This window comes from Crocodylus porosus, unplaced genomic scaffold, assembly GCF_001723895.1.
Source record: "Crocodylus porosus isolate Cpor-Errol unplaced genomic scaffold, CroPor_comp1, whole genome shotgun sequence".
In the NCBI taxonomy this organism is placed as follows: Eukaryota; Metazoa; Chordata; order Crocodylia; family Crocodylidae; genus Crocodylus; species Crocodylus porosus.
In genome coordinates, this window is record NW_017728919.1 from 753,878 (window position 1) to 768,499 (window position 14,622).

The following is a 14,622-nucleotide window of genomic DNA, read 5'->3' on the forward strand; positions in this document are numbered from 1 at the left end:
ACCTTCCATTGTACCTTCTTGCTAGCTAATAACCCTCCTGTTCACCACAGCCTCAGTAAGGTGGTGCTTCGCTTACTGCCCAACTAGGTTAGTGCTGCATCTAAACATGTCAGGAATTAAGTCTGTGAAATGGGCTAATAGATGTTGAAAGCACAAAATTCTGCCCCCACCATCTCTACCTCCACTCTGCAGGAACTGCTGCAAGGGGGCCCTCAAAGATGAGGAAGTCAGGGCTGCAGTGTATTTCTAGTTGCCAGGTGCCTGAGGTGGTTATCCAGCGCTTTGTATGCTTTCTTCTCTGTAGCACTGTGATTTTTGCATCAGCGTCTCCCAGCTGGAAACAAAGAGGTCTCTCCAGAGACCCTGAACATAGTTGGAGAGCAGGAAAAAATAGAGCAGTCTCCTGACCCAAAGGGCAGTTGCAAATTTTCATGCATCAAGGACAAAGTTTCCCTTCTTCTAGGGGCCAGCTCCTGTCCTCCCAGTACTGAGAGAGGTGTGGAGACTTCCTTTCTGCAAATAGGGTAGGTTAGCATTTCCAGGGATTAATCTCTCATTAGTTCTCTGTGAGCTTAGCTAGTGTCTCTTAACAGGCTTTTCTCCCCTATTAGTAATTGCCTCAATTCTCCTGCTGTGGCATCCCAATAATTACATCAAGCACTGCAGTGCTGCTGCCTATCCTTGGGCTATAGACAGGTCTGTCCATTGCTGTCTCAGAGGGAAGCTTGCCTTGCAGCAAAGGACCCAACAGTTTCTGTCCTCTTGGCACTCCTTAAAAAATGACATGGGCAGAGCTGGGCCTCAATTTTAGATGAGCCCCATTCAGGTAAAAATTGAATGGAGCAAGCAGAGTCGAGCAGGGGGTTGTCCTCCAGCAGATGGTGAAAAGTCATTCTCAGAGACACTGTGAAGATGATCAGTTTTGATCCAGGGACACAGGGCAGACTCTGCATCCTGGGACCTGTAGAAGTTAGAAAACTGCTGGCCTGGGGAACCCTACATGCAAGTTGTGCCAGAACCCTACCACAACCTAAGGGCTGACGCATTGCAGCCTGCTGGCCACGAGTGTAGCTTTGTAGCTAATAACCTGGCTGAGTCTTGGCCACTGACCCAAGCCTATGGTTATTCTTTCTAAAACGCTGAGGCCTTCAAGGAAATGTGCTCTGCCTGCAGTAGTACAGACACCTCTACACTGGCCACACAGACAGCAGGTCCCTCTTTGCACTCTGTTGCCCTTATCTATAAAATGGGGGCATTACTTGCTCCCCAGTGCTTGGACAGTGATGCTATAAAAGTGCCTAGTGAACGCCAGAGCGGATGAAGGTCAGAAAGGCCTGACCAAGTGAATGCATGCTCATTGTGCCCTAGTTGAACACTGCAAATTGAGCTACCATGGCTCATTTTTTCCAAGCAGCACCCAACTAGTTCTGGTTGGAAGGGGCAGGGTCCAACGTCCTTTCATTATTACTTGTGGATTGCCTGTTGCTTCCCATGGTTTTCCCAAGTCTTTGATTTTTTTAGTTGTTTTTCTTTTCTGTTCTGTTTTGAGCTGCTTTCTTCATAGCGCATCAGCTCCACTCCCCAGCATGAAATAGGAGAGGTGACAAGCCCTATGGATTCTGGATGATGGAGGAAAAAAAGCCTGCCTGCAGTGCTTTGGCTTCTGTCAGGTGCCTTCCTCTGCAGCTCCTCATCCATAAAACTAAATCCTCTAGTATTACATATGTGATTAAGGAGATTTTTTGGTATTATTTTAGTTCTAGGTCAAGAGATGTGCTAGCCTTACCCCGCCTCTTCCATGTCCATGCAGCTCCTTCAGAGCCAGCTGCACAGTTGCACTAAGGATCAGCTGAAATGGAATGAATTAAACCTCTCCCAGCCCACCATGCAAGAGCAAATTATTCATTTACAAGCTGATTACAGCCTGACCCATGAGTGATAATGAAAGGTCTTGGAGCCTGCTCCCTCCAACCAGCTGCTTGGAGCAACCAGCCTTGATAGTTCAATTCATGATTTTTTTTTCCACTGCCTTGTAAGCACCTCAGAGATGACAGCACAGAGATGCTGCCGAGAGCCAGAGACCTCCTCTCAGTTCCCAGTGGATCGCTCATCATCTCCTCTGTGCTTTGCACTGTTATGGAAGGGCTTAATGCTCGTAAACGGCGTGTTGTAACTTTAATTCAATGACCCTGCTGCAGCACTTAAAAAGAAAATCGAAAGTGATGAAGTGGATGCAGAATCCTACCTCTGTCTCTTGTTACCAGGGCAACCATCTTGCCTTCTTCCCCAGAAGTGTCGCACTCAATTTGTTCGGTCATAGATACGATTGCAGCAGTTAATAATGAAAGGGAGCACCTCGGCTTTTATCAACAGAAGTACAAGGTCACTGGCAAGACCAGCGCCCGATCCTGATTTCCAGAAAGCCTTTGATCTGGTATCCCACAATGTTCTTCTGAGAAAATTGGAGGATTGTGGGCGTAGCTGCGAGACAGTCAGGTGGGTAGGAAGCTGGCTGTGGGGTAGGACCCAGAGAGTCCTAATGGCTGGATCTGTGTTGTCCTGGCGAGAAGTGGCCGGAGGCATTCCACAGGGGTCAGTGCTTGGTCTAGTACTTTTCAATATCTTTATCAGTGATTTGGATATGGGGGTAAAGAGCTTACTGGCCAAGTTCACCAACAACGCCAAGTTATCGGGAAGTATGGTCATGCTTAAAAATAGGCTACTGATACAGGCGGATCTAGACAGGCTGGCAAGGTGGGCAGGTTGGAACCAGATGAAGTTCAACATTGAGAAATGTAAAGCGCTCCACCTGGGGATGAACAACCCCCTACACACCTACAGGCTTACTGCCAAACTGACCAGCACCACGAACAAAAGGGACCTGGGGGTATTAATAAACCACAGTATAAACATGAGCTGGCAGTGCAATGTTGCAGCCAGCAGGGGTAACAATACCCTGGCATGCATCAACTGATGCATCTCCAGCAAAACCAAGGAAGTGATTCTTCCGCTCTACTCAGCATTGGTGAGGCCGCAGCTGGAGGGCTGCGTCCAGTTCTGGGCACTGCACTTCAACAAGGACATGGCATATCTTGAGAGAGTCCAGAGAAGGGCCTACCTCTATAATCAGGGACTTGTATGGCAAGCCGTATGGGGAAAGGCTGAGGGACCTGGGACTCTTCAGCTTGGAAAAGAGAATGCTGAGAGGGGACTTGGTAACAGCTTACTGCTATATCAGGGGAGTACATCAAGGGCTCAGTGAACAGCTGTTCACCAGGGCTCCCTTCGGAGGAAAACCAGGAGTAAGCTATGAACCCCTGGAAGCCCGTTTCAGGCTCAACATTAGGAAAAACTTCTTCCCAGTCAGGGTGTCCAGATTGTGGAATAAGCTCCCTCTAGAGGTGGTGCAATGACCTACCCTGGAAAGCCTCAAGAGCAGACTGGACAGTCACCTTGCTGGGGTCATCTGACCCCCAGTTATCTTTCCTGCTTGGTGCAGGGGGCTGGGCCCGATGATCTTCTGAGGTCCCTTCCAGCCTTACAGTCTATGAATCCTGATGTCCTGGAGGCTATTGTGCCACCCTCTCTTCTTGCTTTCCTGAAAGTCCTCTTCAGCAGATGCCTTTTCTTGGCACTGAGATTCAGGCACTAAAACGCAAGTAACCTGTTTTTACAGTGCTATGATACTTCCCTTTGAAGGTTTTGTGCACGCTCATGCCCATATTCCAGGTATTTTGGGTGGCACCTTGTGACCTAATAGGCCTTTTCCATCTGTCTTGCTTCTTGGTGACAGATTGCAAATTCTGCTGTAGATGTGAGGGTCTATCACAGAAAGCACAAGCCCTTTCCCTGCTCAGTCTTGCTTATTCCCCAGGCACAAGGTTGGAATTTTTAATTCTGCTACCCACCCTGTACGGATGAGTTTCTTAATGTGAGTATATATGGCATGTTAAAGGAACGAACACCTCCATCTGTGCTCTGAGCGCCATTCTTGCTCCTGCTCTTCTCTTGTATAAGCCCGAACTACAATCTTTGTGGTTAGTAACAGCTGCAGAGATGGCTCACACTAATTATCTCCGGGTCTTGCTGAACCACTTCTTGAGACTGGAGAAATGGGAATTTTGACCCTTTCAACCTCTGGATGTCATGAGTCAGTGTGGCTGGTGCACTGCATCAGAACACCCACCTCGCTTTTCCCAGTGGGTACAAGTCTGTGTCCATTTGCAGCAGCACCTGGTAACAGCAACAGTAGCATTACACCTGGAAACAGCTTTCCTTGCCAGGTATTCAAATAATACTTCCTATAGCAGCAACAGCCGCTGAAGAGCAGTATAGCACCAGGGCACCCACCTGTTGCTACTAACAGGCACTGACTTTGTGGCTGTGCAGCTGCTTTTTCCATTAATTTCCTGCATGAGATCTGTTGAATAAATCAGGATGTTGCTGGTAGTCCTGTGCAGTAGCAGGATTGCCTAAGACAGTGCCTGCACATGGCCTGTGACTGGTGGGCAGTATATGGCTTTGAAGAGCTTCCTGCCTGGTACTGGAGAGGTCCATCCTTATCTGAAATAAGCCAGTTTAAAATCAGTGACCCAGAATGGGAAGCGAATTAGCTGGGAACACTTGCAAAGCTGTAGCCCTGCCTAGTGAGTCATGGAGGAGGCGAAGCTGAAGTATGACTTGAAAGAAGCATGGAATTGTGACTCTGAGCATGACGCACTCATTTGCCTTTCTGTTCGCATTTCTTTTCATTCAGGCCGCGAGTCTCAGTCTCTGACCCCCGCCCTCTGTCGCTCCCTGTCGATTTACAGCTAACCCCGCCAGACATCGCTTTGAACTGGTGGCTTTGTTGCTAATGCTGCTGCAGCCACCCCAGAGTTTCCATGTCTCATTCTTTCGCCCCACAAGCAAAAATGTCAATAAAGGGTCTCTTTCTCCACACCCCCACCCTTCACCTCCCCACTGCTGCTCTACATTTTTGGTGCAAATGGCTGAGAGTGGAGAAGGAAGCATTTTAGAAGCTCCAAATGAATCTGCCTCTTCCCGGAGTCATGCTTTGGGCAAGCGGCACTTGCGAGAGACCTTCCTTCTCCCATCCCAGCACCAGTCTGTTTAACACAGTGAACAGATGCTTTTGTTCCCAGTGAGTTTCTCCCAGTAAGCAGCAATGAAATGACACTGGGGACTAAGCAATGACATCAGGTACCTCTCTTCTCAAGGGCTTCCCAATTCAGTCGCATACTTCAGGGTGTCAGTATTCAGTGTGGGGTCTGAAAGGGACTTGACCTTGCATACGTTCCTGCACTGTGGACTTCATTCATTCTAGGACAACAGGCACCTTCCGACAAAGCAACCACTAGTCACTTTAGCCAGACTGAGAGTTGATGCAGCCAGTAACTTTAGCACTACTAACCTTTTGCCCAATGCTAAGACTATAGTTTCCTCAAAGCTCAGAGAATTGTTTTGCCCCCATCTCTGAGGCTTGATAGGCAGCACTCTGCTATTGGAGAGGCTCCTTCCAACAGGTCTTTGGTTTCCTTTGTACTTCATTGAAACTCAGCTCTCTGCTTGCTCTACATCTTATTAGCATACATACATATGTAAATGTTTGAATTCACCTCCCAGAGGAAGAAATCAGTATGACTACAGTACAGTGATTCAGGTTTCAGCTGTTAATAAAACCTATTTTTACTCTCCTGATAAGTAGGACAGGAGGAAGGAAAGAGGCAGAGCTGAAATACAGCAAAACAAAAGCACTAGCTGCTAGAGACTTCTAGGCCTTCTCCCTTCACAATCCCCTCTATCGACAACTGTGAGCATGTTTTCACTTTGATCTCTTTTTCTGTACCCTTTGCTTCATTCTCCCTGTCATTTAGATTTTGGTTCCCTTCAGTGCTATTGCCCACAGAAAAAATAGCTGGTGGCTCTGTTGGGTCTCAGAGTAGCTCTACTAAACAGTCTTGCCAGAACACATCAGCTCAGGGTGAAGTCATTGTCCTGACAGTTACTTCCTTGATAAAAGCAGTCCCTCAAGGAAAGAAAATCAAATGAGCCAGCTATCACAGGGCTTTGTGTGCCATGTACAACATTGAAAGGGCCATCTCAAAGGCAGGCATAATTATTGACCAGCATCCAGGTGGGTTGGACCTGCTGGCTTTCCTGCCTTGATGGCCTAATAGCCAGAATGCTCTTGCATTTCATTATAGTGATGATGACTAAGCTCAATGGTTCGAATGGGTCTGACTGCCAAACCTGGCCTACACTGATCCCACTCATCAAAGCCCACTTCTTCTCCCTAGGCTTCTGGCACTGCTACACCTCACACAGAAAAGCCAGGTGATGAACATCAACCTCTAGCTGGAATAGTAGCTTTTCAGGCATTCTGGGTGGTTTGTAGGGCATGGTCTGTCCATTCAGATTGCAAGATCTGAGGCACAGAGAGTTGTATTCCCTGTGTGGTACTGTCAGTGTTTTGAAATAAATCTTCTAGGTCTCAGGAGCTACTTCATTTCAAAGGCTCTGGCCAGCTCTTGGTGGCCATATTCTTATTCTTATTGCAGAGCAAGAGGCTGATTTCAAGCCTAGGAGCTCCAAGCCAATAGAAGCCAGCATATATTGCAGAATGTCTTTGCATCCTGGACTCCAGTACAATAGGCTTGGAGCAGACTTCCTACTGTACAAGAGATCTGAATGTTCACAGGACGTGTGGGTTTCCTGGGCCCTTCTGAGATCTCAGAACCGGTATCTTCCCCACGTCCCTCTCTAGATTAGTCACAATCTGAAATGCCAAGCTCACAGATACTTGGTTTTCCCCAGCCACAAAAATCCCAAATCCTCCATCAGCCTCTGCAGAGCCATTCTTTCCCAGAATGCACTAGCAACTTGGGGCCACCCTCTTTAGCAAACTTTCCTGAAAAGCCAGAACTCATCCTAGATCCCCCTGAGGGGCAGGTGTTCAGAAATGCACAGTCTGAATGCACAGCACTGCCAGCTGGTCACAGAGCCGGTACTTCTTGCTGCACAGTGTTGTTGGCTTCACTGCCCATCCATGAAACCCCACATCTGCTGTTGTTTCTCCAAGGACCATCTTCAGAGTACTTACAGGCAGGAAGAACTGCCAGGACTGAGCACTTAAAATGCTGAGCTGTTGTAGATGACTGTTTCTGGTGCTTGTAATCCAACTGTCCATCGTGAACCCGGGAAAAATAGGAGACTAGGAAATAATTCACTGGGGAATGAAAGGGAATGTGTAAAGGCAAAATTTCATGCCTTCTCAGTTTGAAAATGGCTTCACAGGTCTTGCTTACTATGGATCTTTTGCTGTCTTTTTAGAGCAAACCTCACGCGGGGTAAGGGAGTTGAGAATCTTTCCAGGGAGTTCAGATTAAAATTTGAATCTAATCCCTTTCACACTGCTTCATAACTTTTATTTCCAGATCATGTTTGCTAATTGCAAAGCGGGATTTTAAACAAGGGTTCACTGCTGCTTTGAATACTAATTGGTCTATCCCAATTAGAATGAGACATTCTAGTGGATACTTCCACCAGAACATCACATTGTTATGGAGGTGATAGCATGCAGATGGTTCAGGTTTGCAACAGCTTTGTTCAGACCCTTCAGCTCATCCCTCCTGACCCCAGTCAACTGGCTGTTGTGATGGATTTAAACTGGAAGCTGTTTCTGATGCCTGCACACGCCGCCAACTAACTAAACATTTGCATTGCACCTAGCACTGTCTGGAGCAGGCAGCGCAAATAGGCCAAGAACCAAATAGGGAATGAAGACAAACTCCCAGGCAGGCCTTCCCTGCCAGATTTTGAGGCAGGGTGCAGCGTGCAGTGAAGCTTGTGTTGCTAGTGCCCTCCATTGAGTAGATTCAAAGGATATCCATCTCTGACCTGTACAGCAGCACCTCTTTGAACCCTGAAATTAAAATCAATTAATTGGTGAAGAAATCTTACAATCTCAGGCAGTGGCTTGATGGTTTCATTAGCACCCAGCCCATGGTACAAAAGCAGGGTTTGAATTGGGAACCCAGCTGCACTTCACCAGCATCTTCTTCAAACCTCTCTGTCATTTTCTGCATGGAGGTGGGGGGTGAGCAACCCTCCTAGAGCAAGCCAACAAAATGCTTCGATGCAACAGACTCAAAGGCGCTGGGGTCAGCCTGCCACTCTGCACACCAGATATGAAGCCACACAACAGCACAGTTTATGTGAGGTGGGAGGAAGCAACTGGGTGACCAGCGTTAACCCCCCAGCACCCACATCATTCCATTAGCGGGGCCCTGGGACCCATAACTGGGGGACTGGGTGCTTGCCAGGGATGGCAGAGTGTGTCTGAGGCACCTGGGTGCAAGCGTGCAGAAGCTGTTACAGGCGTGTGGAATTTTGAGAGTAGGTGGAAGCAGAACAGCACTGGATTCCTCTACTGCCGCCTTGGGCGTGCAGGGGCCTGGGGGACTTCTAGGAAACTCCGTTCTTAATGCCAGTGCCCAACGCCAACGGCTGTTCTGGAGTGCCTCTGTCACAAGATGTAAAAGGCCACCTGTCTGACTCCTGTGATATAGATACGTTGCAAGACAATTGGCCTCTTAATCTGATTAGGAATGGCCTCCAGTGCCAAGTTTCTTCCCTGGGCAGATGCCAAACATAGCAGCTCCATGGGCGAGGGATTAAATGGTACTCAATTCCACCGAGACAAGGGTGGGGTGGAAAGGTAAAGCATGAAGAGGCTTTGCTGCAATGCTTCAGGGAATTGCCTGCTGGAGGGCAATTTGGGGATAAAGACCTGTCGTTCTTAAACTCTTCTGCCGTGAATTCTTTTCCTCCTGTGCTGTTTTGAAGCTCAAATGCTGAGTGGAGGTGTCTGATTGTCAGCCCTAGTTGTAGGATTCCCTCCTCTCCCTGCAGAAGGGGTATAGCTCAGACAGCTGCAGGGCAAGCTTCTCTTGCACGGCTCTCTGCCGAGGTGCATCAGCCCTGCACATAAGTGGTGGGGCCGTGGTTCACTTTGTGTTGCTTCTGACCAGACTCGAGGGGTGATCTTGAGATGGAAGGCTCCAGCCCCTATTTCCAGCCATGCTGTTATGGATATTTGTCCCACAGTCAGGTTTATCTCGCAGCAAGCGTCTCTTGCTTTGCCAAACATAGCTTTCTGGAGCAAGGAGGGTAGGTCATCAGAACTTCCCCTTACTTGAAAGGCAACCAATGGTGTGGATGCCCTTTTTTATTCACATTGGCTCTCGTAGCTTTCCACTATCTCCTACAGCTGAACAGTGGAGACAAGAAGCCAAGATGCTGGCATCTCCACAGTGTTGCTTGTTCAAAAACCTATAAGGGCAGAAACCAGACCAAGAGGCCGTCCATAAACAAAAAAACCCCTCACATAGCTTTGATATGATGCGGGTGGAAAATCTCAAACTGCCAGGGGCTTCCTGTGGTGCTGTAACAAGAGAAACCAGACTGACGTTCTGCACCTTGGACTCTTTACAGTTGGTTTCGTAAGAAACACGCTCAGGCAGAGGCTCTGGTCCCCATCCCTCCCAGCCCAGAGACAAAGGACAGGTGGAGGAGTATGACGGTGGTGCCTTATCTGGAAGATCTGCATGGCTACAATGAGGAAGAAGATGATGACTTGTACGACATTGAAGATGATATCATCTACACTCAGGACTTCACTGTACCAGGTAAGAGACAGGGGTGGTGGAACTGAAGGCCAGAGGAGCTATTTGTTATGTAGAGAGGGCCTGAGGTTTGACAGACTAAATCTCTTGGAAGATGAGAGAAGCCTGTTGATTATGAAGTGGGTGTGAGTGAGTCTTGGAGCTGTAGATGGCTTGTTTTTCTCTTTCTCAAATAGGGCACCCCTTCCTGTGCATTACCTACACACCATTTTCCGTTGATGCATCTGCCAATAGTTTCTTCCTACTGGATTCTTTTGCTCAGCATGCTTAATTCCACAGCCAATTTTTCTAGACAATATCTGGGTTATGTGGAAGCACAGCCTTACGTGACTGTGCTCATAGCAGACGGCACACTGGGGGATAGGAGGGAGCATTCAGGGACCTGCACTTCATTTTCAGTGTTGTTAGGCTCATTCTCCTGCCCTGATCTTTGACTGTCTAGCTACAGAATTGCCTTTCAAATGGACAGAGGGGGAATCCTAAATGTTAACCACAAAGAAACAAAACAGCTTGACATTTTTCAGAGGTAGGGAGTGGATGTAACCATGCAACCCCTGTTAATCAAAGGGGATTGCATGTGGCTGATACCTTTAGTCAGCTCTGGAAATCTCGGTCTCTCTGCACGTTTAAATCCTGAAACGTAGGAGGGTAAGTGGAGGGTGGGCACCCGTGCAAAGCTTTGTCACTATCAGGATAATGTCAGTGGCAGGTGGCAGCACTGCTCTTTCTCCCTGTCCCTACTCGGGTTATTTCATATGCTTTAGATTGCAAGCTCCTGTTCCATAAGCTGCTTTGACAGTTACTCCCATGTTTTCAGTTTCCCCCACTCCTGTACAGATGGCTTGACAATCATTTTTAAAGGTGGGGGGGAATTTGCTACTGTTTGTAGAGGAACTGATTTTTATTCCTTACCACAAGGCAACCCTAAGTGTCTGGGCATGAGTCATCTCCGCTACCAGGGAGAGCTCCAGCTCCGTGGGTGTTGGATTATCCAGACTGGACCACATTCTGTCCTGACAGGCAGCCGGACAGTTGCTTTAGTGGGTGTGAGTAAAAACTCACGCCTTCTGGCTCCTTCTGTGCAACGAGCTGTCTCTAGACCACCTCTGCTTTGTCTGGCTCTTGACTCCCTGATTTATACATGATTACACATGGTCAGGAAACAGTAGGGGAGCCTGGAGGCCACGAAGCAAACACGGACAGCTTTTGGCCTTGAGTATCCTATGTATGAAAACCTTAGGGTGGAGTCCCAGCATAATGGAGCCATTCCCTTGTTCTGCTGATGTCTCGACATGCAAGCAAAATGCACTAAGCCAGCAGAGTCTTTGCCCCATGTTGTGTGACATCTCTGTAAAGTCCCCAAGTAGGCATCCATTCGGGTTTACGGGTAGGTGGGTCACTGACTGAGGCAGGACTGGCAGGCCCAGATAAAGGGCGTTTAATTAGCGAAAGGAACAATTCTGTTGTCAATTCAATGGTGTCGATTCATAATAACTGTTGTTTCCATCAAGAATTGGTGTCGCTGCAGCAGCTGGGCATCCTGCAGAGAGATGGCCCTTGGGAAGCCCGAACCAGGCGTGTTCTTTCTCTCTGCTCTCATACTCTCTAACTGTCTGACCAATGCCTGTAGTCTGGATGACTGTTCCTTTGGCCAGAAGCTGCTCACATTCCCCAGAGGAGGTTCCTTGGGTTGTATTTTTAAACTCATTCAATTCTGAAAAGAAATGCCAACTCTCTAGAGAGTTTCTAAAGACAGCAGCAGCAGTTGGGAGAGAAGAGAACTTGCCAAAGTTATTTTCTGCGTCTGCTGGGAGCAGAGACCCGGTTGAAGCCCACAGTTTATGAATGCAGACTATGGGCAGCCAGGTTTGAAATTCCTTACCATTTAACTCATCCTGTATCCTCTCTTTGAGATCAACATCAAGAAGCAATGTGTGATAGCCATGCTCACCCGCAGCCACCCTTGGGATGCGGAAATGGAGGTCAAACACTTCCACTCAGATCCCTGTTGCTGGTGCCATGTATTGAGGAGGTGCTACAGGCAGAATTTTATCCACAATAGAGCTATTAGATGTAGTGCTCCTGATTTTTTTTCTCCTGCAGCCGACTCCGAGGATGCATGGGACAGCCTCTGTGTCTGTCTCTCTAATCATGCTCTGTCACTTTCCTGTGCATTCCTAGGTGCAGAGGAAGAAGCTGAGGCAGGGCTTAGAGAGGACAAAGCAGAGCAGCTGAGCGATCTTGCCGAGCTGTTTGGAGAGGAAGCCGAGTACAAGCAGCCAGGATCCTAGAAGAGGAATGTGAAGGGTAGTCTAGATTCCAGAGATACTGCAGAGGGATCCTAGACGCCCTTCCTGCTGCTTGAACAAGTGGCATTGGGCTGGGAATGGAGAATCTTCTCCAGACTTTGGTGGGAACTTTCCCATTGCCAAGATGGCAGTACTACTTGAAAAATAGATAGATGTGTTCTGCAAGAGGGTCTGCTGTATTGCTTTAGCAAAAATTAGCCATGGCAAAGCCAGCGTGGAGCTGATCTGAGGGGAAGAAAGCCAGCACTAAGTGGGTGGGACTGTCGCATGTGGTAACCAACCAGCCTTGTCCTTTTTCAGTTAGTTCTCTCAATAGATAGCAGCAATGAAACTTCCATTGTTAATTTTAAAGGTGATTTTACTATAGAAACTCCGTCTTAAAGAAGTATCTGTGGAGTTGAGCACTGAGATGGTTACCTGTCACTCAGGCCAGCCTGTTCTACTTGCCTTGCCCCCCACCCCATATTGTTTGATTTGGGGTTTGTTTGTTTTTCTTTTTCTGGCTTTGGTTTTCTTAGCATTCCTCGTCTATGTGCATCTCTGGGTTATGAAGGTGAAGAGCTGTGCAGGAATGCAGCTCCTGAGCCAATCATTCATTAACATGTGCTCTGGGATGCTCTGGGCCTGGTGGTTCATGGTAGGGTCAGGTGGATGACTGCAGCTCAGCATCCATGTGCAGAACCGGAGTTCAGGTGAGCGTAAGCACTGTTCTGTGCAGCCAGCAGAGCTCAGCCCCAAACACCCATGTGCAGGGTGTCTGAGGAGAGATGCTCCTGTTCAATGTGATTTTTGAGCTCCCTTCCTGGGTTTCTTACTTGCTATTAATAGAAGGAACTTGGGGCCCATGCTGCAGCAACCTATTAATGCAGGGTCTGTGCCTCACACTCTGCCCTTTCCCCTGTGCTTACAGAGTCAGCTGCACCAGGCAGGATTGAGCCCTCAGCAACACCATTATTTACCTGCTCATGGGGCAGCTCTTGCCTCCAGTGTGGGCAGGTGCCACGTGACAAAGGGAGGCTGTAGCTGGAGCAGTAGTCTCCGTTCTTCCATACTCCTGCAAACAGCAGCATTTCCACCCAAACGGGACCTGTCAGTCAGCGAGCTGGCGTGCAAATTACTGAAAGATGTTCAGTGTTCTCCCGCCTGCTTTGTGCAGCTTCAAAGAGACATGAAACTCTGCTTAATAGCAGCCCCCCAGAGCAGCAGTGGGTGGGTGGGTGAGTGGGTGTGCACGCCATTCCACGTGTTGTCTTGTGTTTTAAGACTTGAGCGGTGATATTAAGTAACTGAAAGGTTCTGAAGAGTAATTGCACAGCCTCACTCAGCTCGCTAGCACAAAAAAGCTTTGTCCAGACCACTGCAAAGGTCCCACTGCTGTGTCTTCCCCCAACTGCTCAGCTGTCGTTGTGAGCTGGATGCTCCGAGCCACCTGCTGCCCTCCATTATGCTGGCTGGAATTGAGGACAGAGTTAGGTTCTTTCTTATTATTAGCGTAGCATGAACCCTGAAGTCAGGCAGATTGAGCTGTGGCTCGACTCATCCTGTGCATGTGACCTGCTAAGGAGAGAGTGCACAGTACATCCACGCTGCCAGAAGCTGGTTTGATCAGTTTGGGTATTGACTAACGAGAGCCGATCTGTTCGCCTTGGGTCACTTCTGTCCAGTTTATTATCCAGTGGCTTTTGGTTTGATGCTGATGAAAACTGAGATCCTTTTAAAACGGGGAAGCCCATTTACCCAGGCAGCATAATGGAAGCATTGAATTTGTCTAGAGTGAAGCTGTCTGGATAGGCAAGCTGCTAGAAAGGGGTGGATATTTGTAGCCTGTTAGAATGCCATTGCAGGGAGTAAAATCTGAAAGCGAATTTGTTGAGGGAACAGGAAGAGGGATCAGGGTCTGGTACGATCTGAGTTCTGCGGGAGTTGCACGGAGTTTGCAGAATTAAGGGGCAGCTTGCAAAGAGCATACATGCCTCTTCCCTTCGCAGCTTTCTGGTGGGACCCTCCAGGCTCACTCTGAGATTCCGTTCAAATAAAAACCCTTGCAGACGACTCTGATCAGTTTAGATGCAGTCCTGCCGGGCAGCAGGAGGGCTTGTGAATCACTGGCAGGGTGGGCGTTCCATTGAGGAGGGGGAGGGGACCTCATTAAATCAAACATCCTTCAGAGGAGGAAGGGGCTTTTCAGAGGGCGCTTCTATTTCTAAATGGTTATTGAAAGATCTGTGCCACTCTGCGGAGAGCCTGAAACATCCCGTCCCCTTGGTTGGATCTGTGCTAAATGGCTCTTCAGAGGCACATGCTGAAGAGAGGACATTAGGATGTCAGGCCACATAGAAAGCCATCTTTTCCGGAGGGGGCCGTCGTCTTCTGCTCCCATGGTGGTGGTGGCGGTTGGGTGTGCGTGTCTGTGTGATTTAACTGAGCTGAAGCACTTTTGCTTGTGGGCTTCATCCTGAAACCTCCATTTAAAAATGTTGCAAACTTGCTCCCCCGATCATTAACTACCTTGTTGATCTGGACCCCAGTTTGGGCTTCTACAGAGAGACCAAGCTGGGGCAGTCCCTTCACCCCCACCCTATCCCACCCTCCACATTCAGGCCAGAGCTAGAATCAGCATCCGAGAC

At 48.4% G+C, this 14,622-nt stretch overlaps 1 protein-coding gene across 1 annotated transcript in view; it reads left to right on the forward strand.

Moving 5' to 3' along the window:
• Window positions 1–14,622, forward strand: part of STK11 (serine/threonine kinase 11) — a 64,722-nt gene that overhangs the window by 44,591 nt on the left and 5,509 nt on the right. The window contains exon 9 of the mRNA XM_019538267.1: window positions 9,496–9,689. Within this exon, the coding sequence (XP_019393812.1) occupies window positions 9,496–9,689 (194 nt within the window). The remainder of the gene's footprint in view (window positions 1–9,495; window positions 9,690–14,622) is intronic.